At 39.4% G+C, this 27,942-nt stretch overlaps 1 protein-coding gene across 1 annotated transcript in view; it reads left to right on the top strand.

Annotated features, from left to right (window-relative positions):
* The window catches only part of USH2A (usherin), a 930,744-nt gene that overhangs the window by 785,644 nt on the left and 117,158 nt on the right, over window positions 1–27,942 (top strand). The window contains exon 60 of the mRNA XM_052653949.1: window positions 7,107–7,461. Within this exon, the coding sequence (XP_052509909.1) occupies window positions 7,107–7,461 (355 nt within the window). The remainder of the gene's footprint in view (window positions 1–7,106; window positions 7,462–27,942) is intronic.

The raw sequence follows: 27,942 nt of genomic DNA, 5'->3' as shown, positions 1-27,942 counted from the left end.
TTGCAGAAGGAAATGGCAACCCACTCCAGTGTTCTTGCCTGGAGAATCCCAGGGATGGGGGAGCCTGGTGGGCTGCCGTCTATGGGATCACACAGAGTGGGACTATTTTCCCTAAGCTTCATTTTTATGTAAGTTAGGCTAATAAACATAGAAAATAACATCTAGAATTTCATGGGAATTAAATTATGTATGTGAAAGTACTGTGTTAAACATAAAGCATGATTTAAAAAAATAGGAAGTTATCCAAGGTTAACCATCCATAGCCATGCTTTGGAAGACAATCTAGCAGTTATATATTTATATTTCAGGACAAAGAAAGGCATTAATGATAATAAAAGAAGATTTTACTACAGTACACCTAGTATGATTCTGTTTTTCTTTAAATATAAGAATACTTTTACATTTATATGTACACAAAAAAAGTCTGGAAAGTTAAACACCAAAAGAAAGTTAACAGTGCTCATTGCCCAGAGATAGGTTATGGATAATTCTTGAATTTTTTGCTCATCTGTATTTTCTAATTACTTTTTATAGTCAATATGTAATGTTGTGTGATAAAGACAAAATGATAAGTTCAGTGAGTCCAGATGCAAATCTATCATCACCCTCTTTATGATTTTCTTATTTCCCTCTTTCTGTGAGCATCATCCTCATTTTCTATAGCAATCAAAGTCTGCTCAAGAAAGAAAAAACACACCAGTTATTTTAACAGAGAGAATTTAATGTAAAGAGTTCCTAACTAGTTGTCAATTTGTTGACTAGATAACTGAAAGATGAAAAGAGAACTCAAGATATCATGGAGATGGCAACTGCAGGAAAGAGCTAATACCTATAGGACTGAGGCAACAAAGAGAAATAGCTTGAATTATTAAAACTCAGAAGATTAGAGAGAAGCAGCTCTGATGCTGGGACCCAGACATTCGAGGAGGCAGGGTTGGGGGCTCAGGGAGGGCGGGCACCCACCAGCTGATGCAGATGTCTGTAGGAGGAGGCATGAGATAAAGCTGGCTTTCCAAGTGCTGGGAAAATGTCACACTTGAACCATCTGCTTCTAAGGGAGAAGGATCTACCTCCTCCAAGGTGAAAAATCCTTCTTGGAGAGAACCTTATGTAATCAGCAAGCAGGCAGGAAGCAGATAGGGAGGAGCCAGTTAGTTCCCTTTTCCTTTCAGGTCTCTGACGTCACCCTCTGGCACCCCCTATTGGCAGAGCTCAACATAGAGTCAGCTGGTAGAGCAGAAACGTAGATGATGGAGTCCCCGTCCTACTCTCATAAAGCCAAATATAGAAGGGTAGGTTTAGAGTTGAGAGACAATAACTTAATAATGAGAACATTCCCCTGATTCTTCTTGGAACCAAAATTTTGGACTCTAGTCAACCAGTTGGTTATCCAGTCACTGCTTCAAAAAATACTCATTGTCCACTACAGTGTGCCATGCTTCACTAGGTGCTGAGAGTGTGTGGAAGAAAAAGTAGAGTCCCTGCCTTCAGGGAACTTGTGGGATAGGAGGAGACATATAAAAAAGGAAAGTCTGTTATAATACATGGTGACAAGTGAGTCCATAAAGAAAAGGCTGAGCACATAGGAGGATATTATAACCCTGTTTGAGGCTTCTCTGGTGGCTCAGGTGATACAGAATCTGCCTACAATGAAGGAAACCTGGGTTCAACCCCTGGATTGGGAAGACCCACTGGAGAAGGGAATGGCAGCCCATTCCAGTATACTTGCCTGGAGAATCCCCATAGGCAGAGAAGACTGGTGGGCTACAGTCCATGGGGTCTCAAAGAGTCGGACATGACAGCTGTCAGTGCAAAAAATACATAACCCTGTTTGAGAGAGAAGCAAAGGAAAGACTTACTGGACAAAATGGGGGTTGAGTTTTACAAGCTGATTTGGAGTTAGACTATAGAAAGGAGGAGAAAAATGAAGGAAAACGGAACAAGGCATTGCAGAACAGGATTAACAGATATCCAAGCATGGCAGCATGAAATATCATGGAATACAAGGGAAACATGGGCAAGGATTGGATGGTTTTTTAAGCACTGGATTTTTTTAAGCATTGGATTTTGACCAGAAAGTAAAATTGGAATAGAAATCTCAGAAGGTGAATCTGGAGTGATAAACACAGGCCAGTTCCATGACAAATCACTGAAGAGTTTTAAATGCAATTAAGCTTTAAAATTTTTGGAAGGTATTTGAAGTCTTTTCCCCAGCATCAGAGCAGACACTCACTCAGGAAAGTGGGATGATTCAGACTTTCCAAAGCATTTTTAAAATCACCTGTGTTTCCACTTCCTCTACCAGGAGCCTAGTTCAGGATTCACATTTATTCTCATATAGACTGTTGAGATGACTTCATTGTGTGATGAGATGCTGTCACTCCCTGTTCAATTCAGCCTTTACACAACTGCTGGATTTGTCTTCCTCAATATTGGCTGTGGACATCACTTCTTCTTTTTAATTGAAGTATAGTTGACTTACAGTGTTGTGTTAGTTTCTGGTGTACAGCAAATTAATTCAGTTTTATATATATATACACACATATATATGTATGTACATATATATATTCTCTTCAGATTCGTTTCCATTATGGTTTATTACAAGGTATTGAATATAGTCCCTGTGGTATACAGTAGGACCTTGTTATTTATCTATTTTATATATAGTAGTATATATATTTTAATCCCAAATTCTAAATTTATCCCTCCCCTTCATCTCTCCCTCTTGGTAACCATAAGTTTATTTTCTATATCTGTGAGTCTATTCCTATTTATAAATAAGTTTATTTGTATCACATTTTAGTTTTCACATATGAGTGATATCAAGCAGTATTTGTCTTTGTCTAACTTGCTTCCCTTGGAAAAGACCCTGATGCTGGGCGGGATTGGGGGAAGGAGGAGAAGGGGACGACAGAGGGTGAGATGGCTGCATGGCATCACTGACTCAATAGACATGAGTTTGAGTAAACTCCAGGAGTTGGTGATGGACAGGGAGGCCTGGCATGCTGCGATTCATGGGGTCCCAAAGAGTCGGACATGACTGAGTGACTGAACTGAACTAAACTGAACTGAACTTGCTTCCCTTAGTATGATAATCTCTAGGCCCTGTAACAGAGAAGACAATGGCACCCCACTGCAGTACTCTTGCCTGGAAAATCCCATGGATGGAGGAGCCTGGTGGGCTGCAGTCTGTGGGGTCGCTGAGAGTTGGACACGACTCAGTGACTTCACTTTCACTTTTCACTTTCATGCATTGGAGAAAGAAATGGCAACCCACTCCAGTGTTCTTGCCTGGAGAATCCCAGGGATGACAGTGCCTGGTGGGCTGCTGTCTATGGGGTTGCACAGAGTCAGACACGACTGAAGCGACTCAGCAGCAGCAGGCCCTGTAAGTGGCGTTATTTCGTCCTTTATTACGGCTGAGGAATATCCCATTGTCTATATGTACCACGTCTTCTTTATCCATTAATCTGTTGATGGGCATTTAGGTTGCTTCCATGTCTTGACTATTGTAAATAGGACTGCAATGAAAACCGGAGTGCATGTATCTTTTCAAATTAGAGTTTTTGTCTTTTCCAAATCTGTACTCAGAGGATTGCAAGGATCATACGGTAATTCTAGTTTTAGTTTCTGAAGGAACCTCCATATTATTCTCCATAGTGGCTGCACCAATTTACCTTCCCACCAACAGTGTAGGACGGTTCCCTTTTCTCCACACGCTCTTATGGCTTTGGACATCATTTCAGTTATAACTTCCCCTGTGTTATGTATTAAATTTGATCCAGTGATTTTCATGTGCATAATTAAAAAAGAATTATTTAATTCTTACAAAATTCTAGACATTATGCACTATAAGATTATTTACTCCAGTTTACAAAGTGAAATGAAAACTAGAGAATACAGGTGAGTTTGCCCAAGGTCATTTAATGGTGTGGCAAGGCAAGGCCTGCAACCCATCTCCTGTGACTACAGGTGTTTCTGGTTATTTATTTAAATTCAGAGTATTCTAATATTCTTCATGAGGTAAGGTTGGCAGTCTCATCCTAAATTGTTATGGGAAATGCATTAAATTATAGGATTTTATTTTAATTGCTTTTGAAGATAAGCACTAAGAACTACTGGCATTCCAAGAGGGTAGGGAGTTCTTTAAAAGGTTATACTACATGAAGACAACGTAAGTATGAATGCTCTTTAAAATATATAGTTCCTGGTTTAATAATTATTTTTGTTTTCTTCTTAAGTGTTAAGCAACATTAAATTAACTCAAATTAGAAGAGGGAATTACTGAAGTATCTCCCACATGAACTTAAGCAGAGACAACCATTTGACTCTTCAGAGAGAACTGGAAATGTGATTTTCCTACACACAGACTGTTCAGGAGGAAACACTTCCAGTTAAATGAACAGTTGAAGCTTATATCTTAAATAAATTAGAAATAATTGTTGCCTATTCAACATCTTCTATTCAGAATTCATTCAACCTAAAAATGTCCTTTTTTTTTTTTAAATACCACAGATGGAATGGTTCAGTTCAGTTCAGTTCAGTCACTCTGTTGTGTCCAACTCTTTGTGACCCCATGAATCACAGCACGCCAGGCCTCCCTGTCCATCTCCAACTTCCAGAGTTCACGCAAACTCATGTCCATCAAGTCGGTGATGCCATCCAGCCGTCTCATCCTCCGTCATCCCCTTCTCCTCCCCTCAATCCCTCCCAGCATCAGAGTCTTTTCCAATGAGTCAACTCTTCGCATGAGGTGGCCAAAGTGTTGGAGTTTCAGCTTCAGCATCAGTCCTTCCCATGGTTACCTCACTATAATATTAATAATTTCTTATCAGAACTGAATATTTAACCAGATTGCATCCTCCAACTATTTTGGTGGATAAACTTGGGGCTAACATAATACTTTATCTCTTACATAGTACAGATTTTTAAAATTTATACTTTCAGGCAATTTTTTAAAGAATAGCCACAATGGGAATTTGCTGTATGGCTCAGAAAACTCAGGGGCTCTGTATCAACCTAGAGGGGTGGGATGGGAAGGAAGATGGGAGGGAGGTTCAGGAGGGAGGGGATATGTGTATATCTTATGGCTAATTCATGTTGAGGTTTGACAGAAAACAACAAAATTCTGCAAAGCACTTATCCTTCAATTAAAAAAGTAAATTAAAAAAAAGAATACCCATTGTGTGTGTGTTCTTTTATTTTTTATGTTTCTCCTACTTTTTTTTCCTTTTTGTTTTGTTTTTTCTTTACTTTTTTAATAGAATGTCAGCTTTATGACAACTATGGCTATACCTCAATGTAGGACCTCATGAACTTTTTACAAAAATTCATTCAATTGTCATAGAAAGTTTGAAGCTAGACAAAACAGACTATTTTATTTTCCCATAAAAGTTTGTGTTTGTCTACTACATCATGTTCTCAGCAAATACCTTTTGAAAAACTTACTGAGGGGAGATTTTGGCTGTGAGCCCTTGGTCCTCATTAGAATGATCCATCCCACTGACGCACCTGGTACCTGGTATCAGCGGCAAGTACAAAGGCCACACCCTGCACACCTATACTGGGTGCAGAGTCTGGCAAGGAATAATGAGGTGGGTTGTTGAGCCATAATTGCAGGTCACTGGGATTATCTGTGAATTCTCCACAGCCTCCAGCAGGTAGACTGTCATTGCTCTTTCCTAGGTCATAGTGACTTATCACCTTGAGGATCATCATATTCTCAAAGCCAAAGATTTTAAATATCCTGCCTTTTCTTGAAAGATACTGTCATTTACTTTGTCTTAATAACCCTTTCCATTTTGATGGTTAATCTGATATGGCAGTATGTGAACATGCCAGCATCTGAAGAGTGAGTTAATTAAATACACCTAAGAGCCTGGAAAATACTGATTTATTCATCAGTCTCTTCTCAACTGGAGATGAAGCGAAACGAGGAAAGGGTCATCCCTTGTGTACAATTCTTCCCCAACCTAGAACACTTAACCTCATAGGAAGGAAGGGTTGATAGAGATGAGGCAAAGATGCAGAAAAGCCATGGAATTATATGCCTTTGGGCCGTTCATTCAAAAAATTATTTGGACTGGAAGTTTGGGGTTAGTAGATGCAAACCGTTATATATAGAATAGATAAACAACAAGGTCCTACTGTAAAGCACAGAGAACTACATTCAATATTCTCAGATATACCATAATGGAAATGGGTATAAAAAAGAATGTACTGAATCACTTTGCTGTATAGTAGAAATTAAGTCAAATTGTAAATTAACTATACTTGAATTTTTTAAAAAAGTTTTATTGAGCTTACTGGGTTCAGATGCTGGTAACCCAGAAAGAGACCAACCACATTCCTCGGAAACGTCCCATTCTGGTCAGATCTGCATCATGATTTTATACCCAGATTAGCAAGTATCTGTTCCAAATAAAATACCATATCACATATTGGGGGTCATTCTAACAACTGACAATTCCATTTCTCTTACTTAGACATTTAATGCTCTACGTGTGTGTGTGGGTGTTAGTCGCTCAGTCGTGTTCGACTCTGCAACCCTCTGAAGCGTAGCTCCCCAGGCTCCTCTGTCCATGGGATTCTCCAGGCAAGAATACTGGAGTGGGCTGCTATTGCCTTCTCCAATGCTCTATATATTGAGTACCAAAAGAGTTTGCATGGGCCTTAGGGGTTTTTGAGGGGTCGGGTTGAGGGTAAGGTTGAAATATAATTGATTTAAAATGTTGTGTTAGTTTCAGATGTACAACAAAGTGATAGTTACTTGTTTTTTTCTGTCTGATTTCATGAGCCCTAGTTTTGACATTAGTAAAATCTAAAGATGGGACTAAATTCCTTTCTTAGACAGTTGAAATAATTTTTTGAGCATACTCTGCTTTTTACTTAGATTTTGGAGAAGCCATCTGAAATAAATTTGACTTTTACCCTTTAAAGAGTTCCAAAGCAAACTCCTATTGTTAGACTTACCATGTTCATTTTGGTTAACGGGACTATTGAAAAATTGAGTTTGTAACAAATTCTTCTAAAAAGCAATTTCTTACTCTGTCCACAAACCTTCTTGAGTGTGAGGTGTCACTGATTCCTTCCTGGTTTCCTTTCAGACGTCCTACTGGCATTGAAGAGGAATCCCTTGTGTTTGTCTGGTCAGAAGGAGCCCTTGAATTTATTGACAATGCAGACACTTTGAGGCCTTTCACACTCTATGAGTATCGGGTCAGAGCCTGTAACTCCAGGGGCTCTGTGGAGAGTCTGTGGTCGTCAGCACGGACTCTGGAAGCCCCACCTCAAGATTTCCCGGCACCTTGGGCTCAAGTCACCAGTGCCCATTCAGTTCTGCTGAACTGGACTGAGCCAGACTCTCCCAATGGCATCATCTTCCAGTATCGTGTGGTTTACCAACAGAAAACTGATGACCCGACCTTGAACTTCTCTGCTGTGCATGCTTTCACAGTGATGGTAAGAACTTTAGAAAAAATAAAAAGAATAACAGGTACTTAGATTTTTTAAATTAATTTTTATTGAGGTGTACCTGCTTTACAATGTTCTGTTGTTAATAGTTTCTACTATACAGCAAAGTGAATTAGCTATTGTTGTGGTTCAATTGCTAAATCATGTCCCACTCTTTGCAACCCCATGAATTGTAGCTCACCAGGCTTCCCTGTCCTTCACTATCTCCTGGAACTTTCTCAAACTTATGTCCATTGAGTTGGTGATGTTATCTAACCATCTCATCCTCTGATGTCCCCTTCTCCTTTTGCCTTCAGTCTTTCCCAGCATCAGGGTCTTTGCCAATGAGTTGGCTCTTCACATCAGGTGGCCAGAATATTAGAGCATCAGCTTCAGCATCAGTCCTTTCGGTGAATATTCAGGATTGATTTCCTTCAGGATTGGCTGTTTTGATCTCCTTGCTGTCCAAGGACTATTAAGAGTCTTTTCCAGCACCACGATTCAAAAGTATCAATTCTTCAGTGCTCAGCCTTCTTTATGGTCCAGCTAGACATATACATACATCCCCTCTTTTTTGGATTTCCTTTCTCATTTAGGTCACCACAGAGCGTGGAGTCGAGTTCCCTGTGTTATAAAGTAGGTTCTTGTTTGTTATCTATTTTTTTCCCTTTGGTTATCTAATTTATGCATAGCATCAATAGTGTATATATGACAATCCCAATCTCCCGATTCCTCCTATCACTCCTCCCTTCACCCTTGGTATCCATATGCTTGATCTCTATGTCTCTGTCTCAATATCTGCTTTGCAAATTAGATCACCTGTACTATTTTCCTAGATTCCACATATTTGCATTAATATATGTTTCTCTCTTTCTGACTTCATTCTGTATGACAGTCTCTATGTCTATCTATGGCTGTACATTTAACCCAGTTTTGTTCCTTTTTATGGCTGAAATATTCCATTGTGTATAAGAACAGGTACTTATATGGTTAATATGTTGACATTAATTTTCTTAGCTGGCTTATCATTTTTCTTTACTTGATGCTCAAATATATGGGAATTTTCAAGTGCAAAAGTTACAAAGTAGTCATGGGGACAGGATACTGCACTAAGTATAGGAGATACTGGAGACCAGTGTTCAGATCATAGTTAATCTGTGTTACTGCCAAAAAATAACTGATCTCTCTTTGCATGACTTTCAGACCCATTAAATAAAAGTATTAAATGTTTTGCTCTGCACCTCACAGGGATGAAGCTCAGATAAAATTAGACATGTCATATATGTAAATATGATATTATTGACTCTTTGAGGAAAAAGAAAATTTAATTTCTAGATATACCTATCTAGATAAATAGATATAGTTATACATATATATCACATGCACTATAACTTAATGGTGATTTTTCAGGGTTGGCCTCCTTTGGCCCATACCATCACTTAATTCAATTTACCTTCTGTCTCCTGAGAGCTTTCTTTGTACCTGGCATAACCTTATGTTCTATAGGAGATACAAAAAACAGGATGGTCCTTCTCTCAGGGAGCTTTCTCTCTTATAATATTGCAGAGATGAGAACTGAACACTAAAAAGTAAGCGAAGTAGTGGGTTACAGCCCATAATATTCACCACACTGGGATTCAGATCCCAAACCCCACCACCTACTGGCCACAAGCCACAACCCATAAAAAAATCATACATCAAAAGTGTTAAACAAGAAATGCTCTGGAAAGTTTGTAAATGTGATTCTATTTGTATAAAATTTTCTAGAATATTGTAAGTATAGAGAGGAGATATATTGGGACAAGGAATTTCTCTGCCCTTATCAATAAGGCTACCTATAGAGAGAGGAGACAGTTTTACATTTTGCTTCATGTAATTCTCTATTTTTTTTTATTTTTTCTAATAATTATTTATTATTATTTTATTTTAAAAAATTTAATTTTAGTAAAGATCTGTAAACCCCCAAATTAATCAAATTATGTCTCATAGATATTAGTTGGCAGCCCTGACTCTCCCCAGCATTGAGCAGAGGTAGCAGATATTAACAAAATAGGAAAGACTGAAAGATGTGCTCTGGGAGGTCAGCAGGAAACCCTAAGACTGAAGGGGTTTCATGGGACAGATGAAACATTGTGGTCTTGGGAGTGAAATACACATGGTTTTCAAAATGTGCGATTGTCCTAAATATGAAAACCCCTCACAAGGAAGAAAAACTGGACAACATAAAGCATCATTTTCAAAGACCGGATCATTTTCTATGTTTCCAGTTTTGGAAGCCCAATTTACATAAAGGTTATCTTATAGAGGATACCCAAAAAACCTAAATAAGGTGAGGCAAACATATTTTAATGAAACTCCGGAAGAATCTTCATAAATGAATAGAATGTAATATTTTCTCACTATCCAATGTTCAGATTTCTCATATGACTAAGAAATAAGCAATGTATTAATTAAAGAAATCTTCATTTTTAACTTAACTTTTGTTTTATATTGGAATATAGATGATTTACAATGTTGTGTTAGTCTCAGGTGCGCAGCAAAGTGATTCAGTCATGCATTTCATATATCCATTTTTTCCCATGTAAGTAATTGCAGAATGTTGAGTAGAGTTCCTGTGCTATACAGTAGGTCCTTGTTGACTATCAGCAAGGCTTTATATTTTATATATAGTTTGAATATGTTAATCCCGAGCTCCTAATTTACCCCTCCTCCCCTACATTTCATCTTTGGTAACCATAAATTTGTTCTCTGAGTCTGTGAGTCTGTTTATGTTTTGCAAATAAGGTCATTTGTATCTCTTTTTTTATATTCCACATATAAGTGGAATACATTACCACACATTTGTCTTTCTCTGACTTCACTTAGAACCTTGATCTCTAAGTCCATCTACGTTGTGGCAAATGTCACTCTTTCATTTTTTTATGGCTGAGTAACAGTCCCTTGTATGTTGTACCTCATCTTCCATATCCTTTCCTCTCTCAGAGGACATTTAGGTTGCTTCTGTGTCTTGGATATTGTAAGTAGTACTGCAGTGGATATTGGGGTGCTTGTGTCTTTCCAAATTAGAAAACTCGAATGCCCAGGAATGGGATTGCTGGACCATACGGTAGTTTTATTTTTAGTTTTGCAAGGAACCTCCATACTGTTCTCCATAGTGGCTGTACCAGTTTATATACCCATGAGCAGTATAAAAAGGTTCCCTTTCTCCACATTCTCTCCAGCATATATTGTTTATAGAATGTTTGATGATGGCCACTCAGACTGGTGTGAGGTGACACTAATTTTTATTTGCATATCTCTAATAATTATCAGTGTTGAGCATCTCTTATACACCTCTTGGCCATTTGTATGTCTTCTTTGGAGAAATGTCTATTTAGATGTTCTGCCCATTTTTTGATTAGGTTGTTTATTTTTTTATATAGAGCTGCATGAGCTGTTTCTAAATTTTGGAGTTTAATCCCTTGTCAGTCACTTCATTTGCAAATATTTTCTCCCATTCTGTGGGCTCGCTTTTCATTTTGTTTAGGGTTTCCTTTGCTGTGCAAAAGCTTGTAAGTTTGATTTGGTCCCATTTCTTTTTTTTTTTATTTTCATTACTCAAGGAGGTGGATCCAAAAAAGATTTTGCTGAAATTTATATCAGAAAGAAATCTTCACTTATATTTAGAGTTAAGAATTTATTTTTTATTTGACACTTAATTTATATATCATCAGAGTCTGTTATATTACATTTAACAGTGCCCTCATTATAAGATTAGAGGCAACATTCTTAAGCGTAGAAGTTCTTTTTTAGTTATGTGATCCATGGGGAAATCTATCGCCCACCATACCCTTGTATTCATGTCCTCAACTTCCACCCTGAAAGAATACTGAAAAATCCTTGACAGGAGCTTTCTGAATGAGACATCTTAATTTAAATATATTTTATTGACAGCATCAATATATCAATTATTAAACTTCTAATCTTTTAGATATGGCTTTCATAGATATGAGCCTAAACATTTAATCGCTCAGAAAGTTCTACTGGAATTCCAACATGACTTAGCCTCTAAGTCATCCCTCCACATCGTTGTTTATTTGCTCGTCGTGTCCGACTCTTTGCAACCCCATGGACTGCAGCCCGCCAGTCTCCTTTGATTGTGGGCTTTCCCAGGCAAGAATACTGGAGTGGGCTTCCATTCCCTTCTCCAGTGGATCTTCCCGACCCAAGGATTGAACCCACTTCTCCTGCATCTCCTACATTGGCAGGCGGATTCTTTACCACTGAGCTACCTGGGAAGCCCTCATCCCTTCATATCCAGTTTCATTTTACAGCACAATACTCAAAGTATTCAGTGAACTATGTTCTTTATTTAATCTGTTTGGCTCTGTTTTTATCATGCTAAAAAGTTCCTTCAAAAGAGGAAGGTTTATAGCCTCAAGCTTTAAGTCTTGCATGTCTCTTGGTATATGGGCCTTCCCCAACATTCATCTACCAGACCAATATTGTTTTATTCCTCCATGTTTCTAAAGATTAATCTTTGCAGTGTTAAAAATAAGAGCCAGAATAATTGAGAAACAGTATTTCTGCATTCTGCTTTTGAGTGTATGTATGTGTGTGTGTGTTCAAAGTGGTCCTCCAAAATCTGGATCTTTGTCCCTGAATATCCCAAGAGGAAATTTCATTAGAGTCATCAAGAAAAGTCCCATTTGAACTTTTTAGCAATCAAGGACATATTCCACAAAGCAATCAGGCTAGAGTTACGACATTATGGTCACTAGACCAAGTTTCCATGACTCTTTATGGACTGACATCTTCGAAAGAAGTAATCAGGAAAACAGACTATTGTCTTTGAGTTTCATCCATTCCTACGTCCCCAAGAGAACATTGTTTAAAGATACCTAAAGAAGGAGATTCTAGCGGTTCTTCTTTCCAATTCCTCATTATCAGAGAAGAATGTTCCTTTTAGCCTATCCAAATCCCTCCTGCTATATTTGAGGTTCATCTCTTCCTATTCAAAATACATTACTTCTTTCTATCCTAGTATATTGGACCCTCAGGGTCAAGAACATGCTATTGACCATTCAATCCAATTTGGCAAATAGTCATTGAGTACTCCATTCAATTTGCCAATACTTTGTACTACCTTCTACTGTATGAGAGAAGTCTGTCATGCAGCTGGGCTATTGGGCAGAGCCTCTGAGGGAAGAGAGTAGTCAAGTCTGAGACACAGATTTTTTACTACTAGGCATTTCAGGCTTATAAGTTTCTTTGCTTCTGAGTTTCTGCTGCTCATGTGTTGATGTTTTTCAATTGCTAAGTCGTATCCAACTCTTTGAGACCCCATGGACTATAGCATGCCAGGCTCCTCTGTCCTCCACAGTCTCCCCTGAGTTGGCTCAAATTCATGTCGTTTGAGTCAGTGATGCTATCTAACCATCTCATACTCTGCCCCCTCCTTCTCCTTTTGCCTTCAACCTAAGCATCAGGGTCTTTCCCAATAAATCAGCTCTTCACATCAAGTGGCCAAAGTATTGGAGCTTCAGCTCAGCATCAGTCCTTCCAAAGAATATTCAGAATTGATTTCTTTAGGATTGACTGATTTCATCTCCTTGCAGTCCAAGGGACTCTTAAAAGAGTCTTCTCCAGCACCATAGTTTGAAAGCATCAAATCTTCAGTGCTTAGCCTTCTTTATGATCCAGTTCTCCCATCCATACATGACTACTGGAAAAACCATAGCTTTGACTCCTTGGACCTTTGTCAGCAAAGTGATATCTCTGATTTTTAATATGTTATCTAGGTTTGTCATAGCTTTCCTTCCAAGGAGCAAGTGTCTTTTAATTTCATGGCTGCAGTCACCATCCACAGTGATTTTGGAGCCCAGGAAAATAAAATCTTGCAATGCTTCCACATTTTCCTCATCTATTTGCTGTGAAGTGATGGGACTGGATGCCATGATCTTAGTTTTTTGAATGTTGAGTTTCAAGTCAGCTTTTTCTCTCCCCTCTTTTACCTTCATTAAGAAGCTCTTTAGTTCCTCTTCACTTTCTGCTGTTAGAGTGATATCATTTGCATATCTGAGGTTGTTAATATTTCTTCCATCTATCTTGATTCCAGCTTGTGAATCCATCCATCCTGCCCAGCATTTTGCATGATATACTTTGCATATAAGTTAAATAAGCAGGGTGATAATATATAGCCTTAATGTACTCCTTTCCCAATTCTGAACTAGTCCATTGTTCCCTATTCAGTTCTAACTGTTGCTTTTTGACCTGCATACAAGTTTCTCAGGAGACAGGTGAAAGAATTTTCCAAAGTTTGTTGTGAACCATACAGTTAATGTAGTCAATGAAACAGAAGTACATATTTTTTCTGGAACTCCTTTGCTTTCTCCATGATCCAATAAATGTTGGCAATTTGATCTCTGGTTCCTCTGCCTTTTCCAAACCTAGGTTGTACTTCTGGAAATTCTCAGTTCACAAACTGCTGAAACATAGCTGGAAGGATTTTGCACATAACCTTGCTAGCATATGAAATGAGTGTAATTGCGTGGCAATTCTTTGGCATTGCCTTTATTTGGGATTTGAATGAAAACTGGCCTTTTTCAGTCCTGTGGCCACTGCTGAGTTTTCCAGATTTGCTGATATATTGAGTGCAACACTTTCATAGCATCATCTTTTATGATTTGAAATAGTTCAGCTAGAATTCCATCACCTCCAATAGCTTTGTTCATAGTAATGCTTCCTAAGGCCCACTTGACTTCACACTCCAGGATGTCCGGTTCTAGGTGAGTGACCACACCATCATGGTTATCAAGGTCATTAAGACTTTTCTTGTATAGTTATTCTGTGTGTTCTTGCCACTTCTTAGTTTTCTGCTTCTGTTAGGTCCTTACCATTTCTGTGGTGATTTACTTTTAAAGCTCTCTATAGCCTTCCTGGATCTACTCACTGTTTTTCCAATTCCTACATCAACTAAATGTCTTTACTGCCTCTTTCCATTTCTGTGCCTCTCCTAGGATATTTTCCAACTTTTTGTTTCATTGACAGCTGTGGCTGAAATACACCAGAGCAAAGGAACTACATTTTCAATTTGTGAGATACAGAATCCATCCCCACCATCCAGGATTGCAATCCAGTTCCCAGACTTGCAAGAGGTGTCACTAATGCCTCTCTTGTTTCTCTTGGGATCCCATCCCCCCACGAGAAGTCACCAATAAATTGTGTGTAGAGTCGTGCCATCACTAACTTGTCCCAGAGTCCCCCCAGAGCTGTTTATAGACAGGTGGACGTAGCTGGGAGAGCCTCATAAAACAGGTGCAATGAATGCATGAGTCCTCCTGATGGTGGCAGTGGATGGAGAACTGGCAGTGGGGGCCCTCCATGGGGGTGGAGAGCATATGTGTTGGCAGGAGCAGCAGCAGCAGAGGCAGCAGGAGAGATGAAATGGAAAGAGTATGGCTTTTAATGTATCACCGGCTTCTCTCCTAATCACATGAAAAGTTTCATCTCTGGACCTACAGAGATTCTCCTAAGGGGAAGAGAGAGATATCTAGTTCCTTAGGATCTCTTCAAACCCAGCCCCTCCTCTACTGAAAACCAGCTTTAGGTAGAAGTCCTTAAGCCCCCTCCCAATTAACTTGGTGATGAATTGTGTGGTGTCAGGAGAGAAACTGCATGTAGCCTTGCTTGGCACAGGAGAGTTCCATGGTGGTATTTACAGGGAACACTCCTGGCGAGGTTGGCGGTACTGTTGCCACCATTCAGATGTGTTTGCTTTTTCTCCCTGGCACCTGCCATCACACTGGCAAAAATAACTTGGGACAGAAAGGCAAAAGTGGTTTACCTGTTAGTCTGTGCTGTCACTGTATCCCTGTTCACCCCACAGGGTTATAAAACATCAAGCCCAGATTAGACATTTGCCCAGTCCCCTGAAAGATAGATGGTCCCTCCCTCTGTACATAGAATCAAGCATGTGGTGCTGAGGAGTAAGCAAATTATATGGGTCACTAAAAGTTGGCTTCCAATCTGGAAATAAAATCCAGAATTACAGACTCTAGTTTCTAGATTCTAATTGCCAAACTTCCTTGCCCAATGTCACAGAGGAAGTATTCAAAACGTCCCCGTGTGGTTGTTGCAAATCTCTTTACCATTAAGTAGATATGTAAGGGGGAAAAAATGAGACTCTTTATAATTGCCATAAGATAGGGAGTTTGTGAATAAATCAATGATTTATTTTTAATCCCATTTTCATTTTGGCTTAGTCTAGTGTAAAATATTATTGCTCTTTACATATGATCTTGAATTAGTTGGAGCTCTTAAATTTGATTATTCTTGGCATTTTTCCCCAGATCCACGGATAAGTCAAAAGAAATGCTTTGGGAAATACAGTTATCTAAAAAGACTACTTTGGTGACTGTTGTTCCAAAATCAAGAAAAAATAGTGATAAAAACAATAGCCATACTTTCTGTGTCAGTTGGGACTTTCACATTATAGAATATGAGTAATAACATCATTCATTCTGATACAAAATATGGCAGAGTAGATGTCACACAAAACAACGTGTTGGTACAACCTGTTTTTTATTGTAAAGAACTTTGTTTGCTCTTAACTGTTCATCTATTAGGCTTCTGTTATCTTTCTGCTTTTTTCTAATGCCCTACCCTACCCTACCCTAATACCTAACCAATCTACTTGCTCAGTATTATTGGGCATAAAAGACATGTAAGTCTTGAACTTGTGTAACTAGTTCCTTGGAAGGGTCTTACTTATCTCCAACCACTTTATTCCACAAGCTTTATCAGGACTTCCTTCCTTGCTCATGAGAGGTCTAGAGCAAGTTCCATGGTTTTCCAGTCACTTTCAGTGACAAAGACCACCCAGTTTTGATAATCAAGACTCATTTGTATGCTAAAAAACCCAGTCTAAATCCAGTCTAAAGCCTGACTTGTGTTAAGGCATCAACAGTGGGGAATAGAAGGCATGTCCATTTTTATTTCATTTGTTCTTGTTGATTTCCCGAGGGTCATGGTAGAAAAGATAAAATTAAACTAAAAGAGGCAGAGCCTAATATTGTTCCGGTCCATCTACCATTGCCTTCAGATGTGTAAGTGTCTCGTGGGATTTTTTTTTTTTATGGGTTACATAGAGGTCTCCCATTGGAAATTCCATGCTTCACAGTTCCTGATGCAGGCAACACACTCTTTGGCAAATTTCTTGCACCCTTGTCCATTACTGCCCCCAAAGATCCACCCACAGCCTTCTACCTGTAGGTTCCCCTCTCCCAAAATGTCAGCCAATATCAGGACCTAGCATGTTAACAAAACTCATTCCTTTCTTGACATTCATAGGCTTATGGAAAAGTTGTTCTATTTAAAAAGGAAAGTACAACTAGTCCAGCTCTATCTTCTCTACTTGCTTTACCACTGGGTGAGACCCAGCCAGCCTCAGAACTTGAGAATTCATTGAATGAGAAGCAGGTATCAGCTTCTGTGTTAGGCCATGATCCCCAAATCCTGGGATCACGTAAGAATCTCAGAAGACCCTTCTTCACCTTGGTGGCTGCATAAAAATTACCCTATACATCTCTTTACCTCCATAGCTGGCCTCTTGAAGAGAGTGGAAGGTCCATCTTGCCTTTTTTGCAGGCACCCTCAATTTCTTCCTGATGTTCTCCAGGGCAGTGGTACCTTTTTGACATCAGGTACCAGTTTTGTGGAAGACAGTTTTCCCACAGACTGGCATGGGGGGAATGGCTTCAGGATGATTCAAGCATGTTACATTTATTGTGCACTTTATTTCTGTTATTATTATATCAGCTCCACCTCAGATCATCAGGCATTAGACCCTGGAGGCTGGGAACCCCTGATCTAGGATGTCCTTTATATGCCCGAGAGAGGAATGTGGAGCACTTCCCCTCCCTCTCTCAAGTGGTAAAGAGATAACCTGGAGAAACTGCCCTACAGAATTCCTCTCTGGAACTTGCTTTTCATAAACCTGGATCTTCTCTTATATAAGTTGCCTTAAACAGATCTTCAGAGGGAAGATGAACTTGAAGATGTAAAGCTGATACTTTCTGTAAGTCGTGCAGACGTTTGCCTAGCACTTCCAGCAGAGCTGCATTGTTATTCAGTTGTTAAGTCATGTCCAGCTCTTCACAACCCCCCGGACTGCAGCACACCAGGCTTCCCTGTCCTTCAGGAGCTTGCTCAAACTTATGTCAAACATTGAGTCAGTGATGCCATCCAACCATCTCATCCTCTGTCACCCCTTCTCCTCCTGCCTTCAATCTTTCCCATCATCAGGGTCTTTGCCAGTGAGTCAGCTCTTCACATCAGATGTCCAAAATATTGGAGTTTCATTTTCAATATCACTCCTTCCAATGAATAATCAGGGTTGATTTCCTTTAGGATTGACTAATTTGGTATTCTTACTGTCCAAGAGACTCTCAAGAGTCTTCTCCAGCACCACAATTCGAAAGCATCAATTCTTTGGCACTCAGCCTTCTTTATGATTCAACTCTCACATCTGTACATGACTACTAGAAAAACCATAGCTTTGACTATATGGACCTTTGTCAGCTAAGTGATATCTCTTCATTTTAATATGTTATCTAGGTTTGTCATAGCTTTTCTTCCAAGGAGCAAGCATCTTTAATTTCGTGGCTGCAGTCACTGTCCACATTGATTTTGGAGCCCAAGAAAATAAAATCTGTCACTGTTTCACCTTTTCCCCATCTATTTGCCATGAAGTGATGGGACCAGATGCCATGATCTTAATTTTCTGTATGCTGAGTTTTAAGCCAACTTTTTCACCCTCCTCTTTCACTTTCAACAAGAGGCTTTTTAGTTCCTCTTCACTTTCTTCCATAAGGGTGGTGTCATCTGCGTATCTGAGGTTATTGATATTTCTCCTGGCAATCTTGATTCCAGATTGTGCTTCATCCAGCCCAGCATTTCACATGATGTACTCTACATGTAAGTTAAATAAGCAGAGTGACAATATACAGCCTTGACATATTCCTTTCCCAATTTTGAACCAGTTCATTTTTCCATGTCCAGTTCTAACTGTTGCTTCCTGACCTGCATACAGGTTTCTCAGTAGGCAGGAGCTCCGTACTGACCACATACTTTTCTAAACTCTAGTCATTATTCTGCAGCACACCCTGTTACATAGCTAAATGGCTCCATCATTTTCCTAGTTGCTTAAGCCACACCATAAGTTGTAGGTCTTGAGTCCTCTACTTTACTTCCATATCCAATCTTTTACTAAGTTCTGTTGATTCTGCTTTCTACAGTATGTTGAATCTTCTACTTGAAAGTCCCACGATGTCCACTTCTCTTCTCAAATGATCACACTGTTAAACTTCAAATGGATCCAGCGTCCTATTTAATTGTCAAGTTTGAACTATAGTGTTACTTACCTCACAGGACTGTCTAAAGGCTAAATAAATTAATGCATATGCAAAATACTTTAAGACTGGAAATAGCAATATAATTAGGCTATAAAACTTCAGATATCCTATTATTTCGAAATAACAGAGGCTTTAAAAAATGAGCAAATGTAGAAAATATTAGGTTTGGGTAAAGCAACTATATGAATTTTGTCATGACTGGAAAAACTATGTTCTGTGCTGTGTTCAGTCATGTTCAACTCTGTGACCCCATGGGTGACCCTTTGGACTCTAGCCTGTCAGACTTCTCTGTCCATGGAATTTTCCAGGCAAGAATATTGGAGTGTGTTGCCATTTCCTACTCCAGGGGATTTTCCAGACCCAGGAATCAAACCCAGGTCTCCTGCATGTCCTGCACTGGCTGGCAGATTCTGTACCTACTGAGCCACCTAAGAAGCCCCTTTGGGAAAACTTAGGTTGTGTTTCTTTTAAGCAGGCCTTACCTTGCAACAAAATGCTGAGCTTGCAAGTTTAAACATTTCCTCTTACCTTACAGTTAATTTCCAGGTAATATCTCAGATATTGGGCAAGACTCTATTTCCTTCCTAAGTTTCCCAAAGCGAGAATATGCTTTTCATCTCCCTGAGGTTTAGTCCTGACCCGTCTCCTCTCAGGACCATCAGTATCTCACACTGGTCACCCTAAGAGTCCTCCTCAGGCCATTTCCACTCTAGATGCAGCTCTGTTTACCTGCCGTGACACTCACAGGACCCTACCCATTCCCTTAGAGCTGAGATCCTATCAGCAAAACATATGGTCTTCTGGACACACACACACACACACACACACACACACACACACTTCCCAAACACACACAAACTTCCCAAATCATACAAATGCTGCCAGGTTGGCAGCCACCCACTTCACTTTTGCCATCAGTATGAGACATGGGTGGGAAGACTGTTTGCCCTTTAACTCAGGTATGTTGTTTTTTTCCTTCTCTTTAACTGAATTATAAGGAAGCTCTATTTAGACACCAAGATTTTCTCAGAGCCTTGTTAACAAACACTCTTTGATTCCATTTATTACAATATACTTAGGATAGTCAAAATTCATAGAGTCAGAAAGTACATTGATAGATGCCTGGGAAGGGGAGAGGGGATTAGAGTTTAATGGGGAAAGAGTTTCAGTTTAAGAAGATAAAAATTCAGGAGATGGACAATGTGAGAACTTTCACAATGTGGAAGTACCTAGTGCTCACCTGCATAATTCCAGATGGTTAAAATAGTATGTTTGATATTATGTGACTTTTACCCCCACTAATAAAAAAATAAATAAACAATATATGGATATGCACACACACATATATATATATATGAAAGTAAAAGGAACTATCCCACACTCTAAACAGGCCCAGGCCGTAAATTCAGAATATACACTATTTAGCAGAGACAGCAAGCTGTAAATGGCAGTGAAGGGCAGAAGCTAATTGAACTCCAGGGCTCTTGTCGCCAGTGGAAAGTCACCAGTACCTGAGACAAGATGGCTGCTCCCGAATCCCCCTTTGTAGCCAAGAGATCACGTTCTGAGCTCTGCAAGGGCTTCTGGGTGAGGGGGAATCATACACAGATGACCAATTCTTTTATGGTTCACAGCCGATCAAAGTGAAATTCAGCAGCTGTTCAGGACAAGTGACCACTGTAACGGCTGTAATATAACCTACTAAATAGAGAGGGAATTGCATTAGAGCAAGAGGTTAGCCGTGATTATCGGCAGGTGAGTGCTTTATTGAAGTTGAAAGACCATTAACATTGATAGAGTAATTATTTCAACTTGAAAGTAATTACCTTGATGGGTGATAACTTCTCCAGTGTTCCCAGATTTGATTGGGCCAAACAATGGTGAGCTCCTGAAGCCTAGAAAAATATTACAACAATACCGTGATTTTTAAATTACTGAAACCACTGTTGGAATATTTTAATTATGCCGAACAGTGAAAAGATTTTGCCTTATACCAGCCAGTGACCTCTCATGTAGAGAGAGACATTTGCTTTTTAATCCAAATGCAATGACCCACACCCGCCACCTGTGAATACATATGTGATGGGTTTCCAAATGAATCTTTTTTATCTCGATATAATGTTTAAGGTGAAACATCTTGTTAATGCTGGAGCTGGATGTTACTAAGTTCCAATGGCTAGCCTTGGGGATCATAGCTGTGAAGTAGGAGGCCCCAGATAAATTTGTCTGTGTTAAATATTTTGCTAATGAAATTCTCAAAATTGAAAAATGTGAATATCATGTATTGTGGATCCCAAATCTCAGATTTTAGTGTGTCCTGTAACCCATTTGTTGAAATAGCTTTCTTGCTTGATGCGATGCAACTCCACTAGAATCATACCATGATCAGGGTATTTACTGTTCATTCACACTAAGCATCAGTAAACAAAGTGGAAGTTGAAAACTTAAGCTTGTCTGAAAACTAATGCACGTGTGAAAACTGTGCATCGTCTGCAACTGTGGACCAATACACACAAAATCTAAAGTGGTTGATCAAGACCAAGAAATATTATGGGACTCCTCCACTCATCAGCTATTCACCTTAAGTTTCTTTTCAGATTCTGTCATGCACAGAAGCTACGACAGATGCAAAGTCTTTCCTCGCTGGGGCCCATGATGTTCTTAGAGCAAATAAGGAGAGGGATAAGTTACGAAATAATAAGCAATTATTTTTGGTTGTGCATAGGCATTGACTGTACAAACATTTAAAAGAAACTGGGGCTGTCCTAACTCCTTCCTCTGTTTCCAAACCCAGCACTCACCCTCTGGAACCACAAAGCATTGACTGAACACACACAGAATCGTGAGTCTCAGTCCTGCTGTCAGAAAAGATGAATGTGGCATCACCCTCAAGTTCCTGGATGATTCCTTAGACCTTTCTATCATCTTGGCAGGATTTGATCAGATTATCAGCCAGTGAAGGACTGTCTCTATGGCAGTACTTCCCAGGAGTTTTTTCCTAATGAAAATCTCAGACTCTCCTAAGGGCAAAACAGGTTTCCACCTGTTGTCTGAGAGCCGCCAAGGACTGCTTCACCAAGCAAGCCGTAATTCAGGATGTATGCCATGTGTGTTTCCTCTATCTCCCCTTCTCTGCTCTGAATTTTTCTCCATAGACAAAGATGTTGGGTCTCTCTTTTTGAGGGACTCAGAATGCAGAAATCCCTGCCTGCCAAGCTAAAAGAGATGTGCTAGCTGAAAAGTACAAGGACTGGTTTGAATTTGGTCAGGGACTAAGGGTTTGAGATGAAACCATTGGGAAAGGAACGAGTTGATGGTTTGTATTATAAGTCTCACGATTAAGGCAGCCAAAAAGGGAAGAATTCTGACCCAAGTGATGTCACATCAGAGTTCTCACCACAGTAGGCTCGCTGTGCATCATATACAGTTGGGCTAAAGATTGTACGAAGGAGCCCCTCAGGTACTCTGAATTTAAGATAAGTGAAATAACTCATTTTTAAACATTTTCTATGATACTTAAATTATTAAATGTTCACTCACATTATAAAATCAGAGTTTTAATCCATTCCAAAAGGTGTACTGTCTACCTCTGAAAGATAATAGTCATGTCTAGATAGTAAAATTACAGTATTTTTTTAATGTGTGTAAATGTTACTTTTTGACAAGACACAAGTAATGAACTTTCTCATATAAGTTCCTATTGGGTGATTACGATACAGAGCTTTATTTTTGCTGAAGCAATTACTTGTGTCATGGCTGGATACCTGTGCCCATTAGTGGCTGGTTCTGTGTTTTTTTAGGATGGTTATTGATCTCTTGCTGAGCTGAGATTCAGGTTTTATGCCAGATAGTTTGATTAATGGGTTGGTTTCTATAAGTGGACTGAATGGGGATAGAAAGCAGGGGCAGCCTGCTCTGCCAACCCCAAATCCGTCAAGACGCATAGCTCATTATGAAACAGTTATCAAGGATACATGAAAAATTAATTGGGCTCAGTTTGATTCTGAAAAGAATCGGCTTTCTACTTGGCGGGGCCCCCCCACTCTTTCCAGATGTTGTGCACTGGCCCCTGGAGAAACGGCAAGGGGAGATGTATTAATACATTGTATTGATTAGATCAAGACCCCTGACAGTTATTTGTAGAGATACCATCTGGCTGCTGTTCGAATTCCTTCACCAAAAACAGGACGTGACAAGTTATTAATCTCAACTCTCTAAGTATAGACAGTTGCCTTTTCTGCTAAACCGCATTTTACCATTCCGTAGGAGATGGAGGCAGACCTGAAGGGTGCAGAAATTAAGGTTATTACACAAATTGAGCCATATGGTCCAAATATTTCAGCAAGAAAATTGCCAGGCAATAAAAATTGCTCCTGCCTTCCTAATGGTGTAAATTACAGTTTAACCATGCCTCTGATGATGTCCTTCTGCCGCGCTTAACTACTGTTACATGAAGGACATTGTTTTAAAAATATAAAAAACAAGTAAATGCCAGCAGCGTGTTTTACAATCTGTTAGTGTGTCATTAAGAACACTGTCAGAATTACATAAACATAATGGCAGGCAACCCAGCATACAAAAGAACTCGGATGGAAATAGAAAGAGTCTTGAAAACTCTTCTTTAGCTCTGTAATGTCAAGAGCATGGTCCCCTCTGGAAATTTTCCAGAGAGAAAAGCCCTGTCTGGGGATTTACCCTAATTCTCTCCTGTGCCCCAACAGGAGTGTTTTTCCAAACAAGACTTGCGAGACCTCGTGGCCCTCGGTATATATCCTGCCTCAAGTGAGGGGAGAGCTAATGAATGCTAAATGGAATGATGGAAGTTGACCTTTTTAAGTATTTCTCTTGGTGGGGAGAAGCATCAAAACTCCATCCTCTTCCTAAATGGTGACAAGCAGCATTAAAAGTACAAATTCTGCTCTGTTTCCAAAGAAACAGATCCTGTTCTTTGAGTCACAGAATTAAGAGGATGCTTAATCAAGATAACTGTACAGTAAACACCATTCATATTTGAGGAAGACTTGACCCTGTCAATTTTTTTTTTCCATTTATACCAAAGTGCCTGGCATACCGCACTATCATTTCACTCCCCTTTCTCCACCACACATACACTTTCTATCCCTCTTTCCTGCTTCATCTTTCTCTTTAATATTTAATATTATGTAGCAGTATATATTTTCACTCATATATCTCATTTGCTGTCTGTCTTTCCACCCAGAATATAAGCTCCATGAAAGCAGGGATTTTTTCATTTACTTATTTCCCTTATTCCCATAACCTAGAACAATGTCACTTTTAGACAGACATTTGTGTAATGAATGAATGGATTGATGAATTGATATACTCTGTAATAAGCATGAGGAAACTTGCATTTCATCTTTTGTTTCTATTCAGACTGTAATCATATTCTAGAATTTTTTAAATTGCTTGGTAATGCTATGTATTTAGCTTAAGGGGAAATTTATATGTTTACAGATAAATCCAGTTGAGGTAGAATCACTTAAATCCTTCTGTTTTTTAATTGTATCTATTATTTTTGGCTGTGCTGGGTCTTCATTGCTGCATGTAGGCTTTCTCTAGTGGCAGGCAGGGGCTACTCTTCATTGTGGTTTGCAGGCTTCTCGTTGTGGTGGCTTCTCTTGTTGCAAAGATGGGCTCTAGGGCACGTGGGCTCCAGTAGTCACAGCACATGGGCTGAGTAGCTGTGGCTCATGGGCTTAGTAGCCCCGCAACATGTGGGATCTTCCCATACCTGGGAGAGAACCCGTGTCTTCTGCACTGACAGATGTTCTTAACCACTGCACCACCAGCAAAGTATAGTATCTTCCAGTTTTAATCAATAAGCAGTTATTGGCTGATAACTTTCTACATAAAACATATTGTGGACACATTACACATGCTATCTCATTTCATCGTAATATCCACTTTGTGGAGTGAGCATTTTTATTTACAATTTATTAGTGAAGAAACAGAAGCTCAAAGACATGCCCATGGTCACACAAGGTTCAGTTTCAGGTCTCATTAATTCTGAAGTCTGTTCTTTCTACTAACAGTGCTGCCTCTTGAGTTATCAGCCTGTAGGAAATAAGATGTTATTTAGAAACAGCTAAATATTGGGTTGGCAAAAAGGTCTACTTGGGCTTTTCCATAAGATGTTACAGAAAATCTGAACAAACCTTTGGCCAAACCAATAAATGAAAGCCACAAGCCATAGCTCCATATGAGTGAGAGATGCCACATAGCTTAATATGATTGTCTAATAGGAATATAGAAAACCATTTATAATAGATTCAAAGAACTAAAGGATCACTTGGTCTGAAAAGTTTAAAGAAGACTTTGGGGAGAGGTCTGTGCCTTAAACAATGAGTAAGATTCAGAGAGAGGAGAAACTGACATTTCCTAACTCAGGCAAAGAAACAGAAGTCTAATTTTTATAATAAGCATCTGAAGGCATATCTCTGGTTCAGGAGGCAGAGAGGGGGATATTTTTTTAATCTCTCCCCATTTATTGGGCTGATAGTAAGACAGCTTTATTTAAAATATTCCCAACAGATGCCTAGCAAAGCTGTCAAGTGAGGTAGTCAATGTCTTGGGTCCTGCGGGGCCAGGCAAGAATGAGCTACAGACCGTCTCAGCATCTTCCTTGGTGTGCCTTGGGGAGGTTAGGTCTAGGAGCAGAGCCCCATAGAGTAGCCGAAACAGAATAAATAACTCAGTGGATGTTAGTTATTATGATCAGAAATAGATTGACAGGAAAATCAGTATGTGATAGTATCATTGTGCTTGTGTATTAAGAGGGTTCTTTCTGGAGAAGCTCATTCAGAACTTTCTAAAAGAAAACAAAAAGTTTTCTTCCTTTTTTCTTATTCCCCCTTCTTCCCTACCAACTCTTTCCCAGAAGCATGTGCCACTTAACAAGTCACATTAATAGAAGAATGGTCTTGTGGCAACTCTTGACCCAAGAGTCGAGGTGATTGTACTGAGAAAGGAAAGGGCAGGCTACTGAGTCTTATTCTCCAGAGCTGACCTGAGATACTAAACTCATTTAAAATTTCACCTATGGGACTTCCCTGGTGGTGCAGTGTTAAGACTCTGCACTGCCAATGAGAGGGGTACGGGTTCAGCTACTCGTCAGGGAAATAATAGCCCGCATGCTGCATGGCATGGCCAAAAGAAGACAGAGAAAAGAATATCCCAGAAAGTCTGGGAATTGTAATTATAAAGTAAAATAATACCTAAAGTTCACAGTGTGCAGGTGATGCCTCACTTAGCTGTGGGCAGTGCTCAGTCCAACTCCAAACCTTATCAGGTAAGACTGTGAGGTCTTCACTGGCTTTGGGGCAATGGCCTGGGGCCACCGCACCAGCCTTCAAAACTGAAGCCTTGACCGCAGCCAGAAGGGTGAGGACACAGCCCCAGGTCACAGAGCCACATACAGAAGGAGGGGAAAGGAATTGCCAGTCACTCTTCTGAGGTCATCTCGGTCTTCTCTGTGCAGGACCTGGGCCGCCATCTTTTCTTATCTTACCCTGTGTCACTCCTGATTTACCAAAAACTTAATGTATACCTAAGTATTGCTGTGTACATTAAACTGTGACTAATGCTCTTCCTTTGTGACTGACCACATTCTAGAAATACATGATAATGAGCACATTTAGGTTAAGGATGGTAACAGCCTCAAGAGAGCGCACCAATGTGTCCTTTCTGCCCAGAAGTACCTGGTCATGATGCCTCACACCTTGGCATCCTTTCTTTAACAGAGTGATAATTATTTACTAGTGGAATATATGCTTATCACATCCAGAAATTAAAGTTGTGAGGGGCATTGTGCATCCAGGTCCCTGTGGCTGGATGGCCCCATCTGTTAGAGATAAATCACTTTAAAAAATTATATTAGCTCACAGACGGTCAAGAAATGGAGCGGGGGAGGGGCGACAAGGAGGCTTGGTTTTCAGTCCTGTGAAATAGAGTGTGGTCAGCACATTGCAGCCTTCAGACACCAGCTCCACATTTCCACTCTGAACCCCAGGTGGCCAATTAACAGTATGTGCTATTTATTCATTACAAAATAGGCAGGAGAAATGGGATGGTTAGATTGACGATAAGAATTCTTAGCAAGGAGTAGATAAAAGATCATAAATGAAGAGACACCTCCCCCGCCCTCACCACCCCCCCAACAAAAAAAAAAAACCTCTGGGAAAGTCCAGAAGAAATCTGGAGGAATCCTCTTAAGTGTATCTGGGGTTTCAACTGGAAGCAAGAAATTTAAATGGGAAGATTCTCTTTGTAAATTTTCTTCCTAAATATGTATTACTCTTTAATTTTCTCATTTCCTTAGAATGTCTTTCCTTTCTAAAGCAAAAAAAAAAAAAAACAGAAACAGTCTTAAATTCCTCCCATCAGTTATCATTAAGATGTTTTCGTGCTTTTTTTCTTTTTTTTTATAATAAGCATTGCCATCCTGCAGCCTCTCTGTTCTTGAAGCCGCGAGTCTATAAATGAGGGGCCTGTGAGTTTACTTGCTATTGTGAATATTCATTTTTACTACAAATGTGAGTGAACTTAATTAAGCAGGGATTATAATACAATCTATCTATATAATTTAAATTCATTTAAATATATGTATTAAACATATTAATGTATGCATTTTCATTGGGTGGCCAAATAGCATGTGGTTCTATAGTAGCTGACATTTATCCCTATAAATGATGCTCTCTTTTTCATTGGAAAACATACATCAAAAGAATAAACTGGAAGAGAGTCAAGATTTGAGTATTTTCTTTTCACTGATGCGGTACTGATGCTCCATGCAGTGTTACTGGATTGCATGCTTTGGGAATGTATAGAAGCTTATATAGGTTTCCAGAACAAGAAATCTTAACCTCACCTTCAAAGATCCGAAAAGATATGTTAATGCTCTTTGTTTATTAACTTTTGAATAACTTCGTAATTCTAGTTCAGAAAGATAAACGTTTCCATCTGACAGAGTCTAAAAGAAACGATTCAGTTGGGTACACCTTTGAATGCCAAATATATCACTTTAAAAGTCAGTATTTGTTTCAGTAGTAACCGTTTCTATGTTAGCATACTGAGTATT

Source organism: Budorcas taxicolor, chromosome 16 (genome assembly GCF_023091745.1).
Source record: "Budorcas taxicolor isolate Tak-1 chromosome 16, Takin1.1, whole genome shotgun sequence".
Classification (NCBI taxonomy): Eukaryota; Metazoa; Chordata; class Mammalia; order Artiodactyla; family Bovidae; genus Budorcas; species Budorcas taxicolor.
The sequence above is the reverse complement of the archived record's forward strand: the minus strand, read 5'-3'. Positions and strand labels throughout refer to the sequence as shown.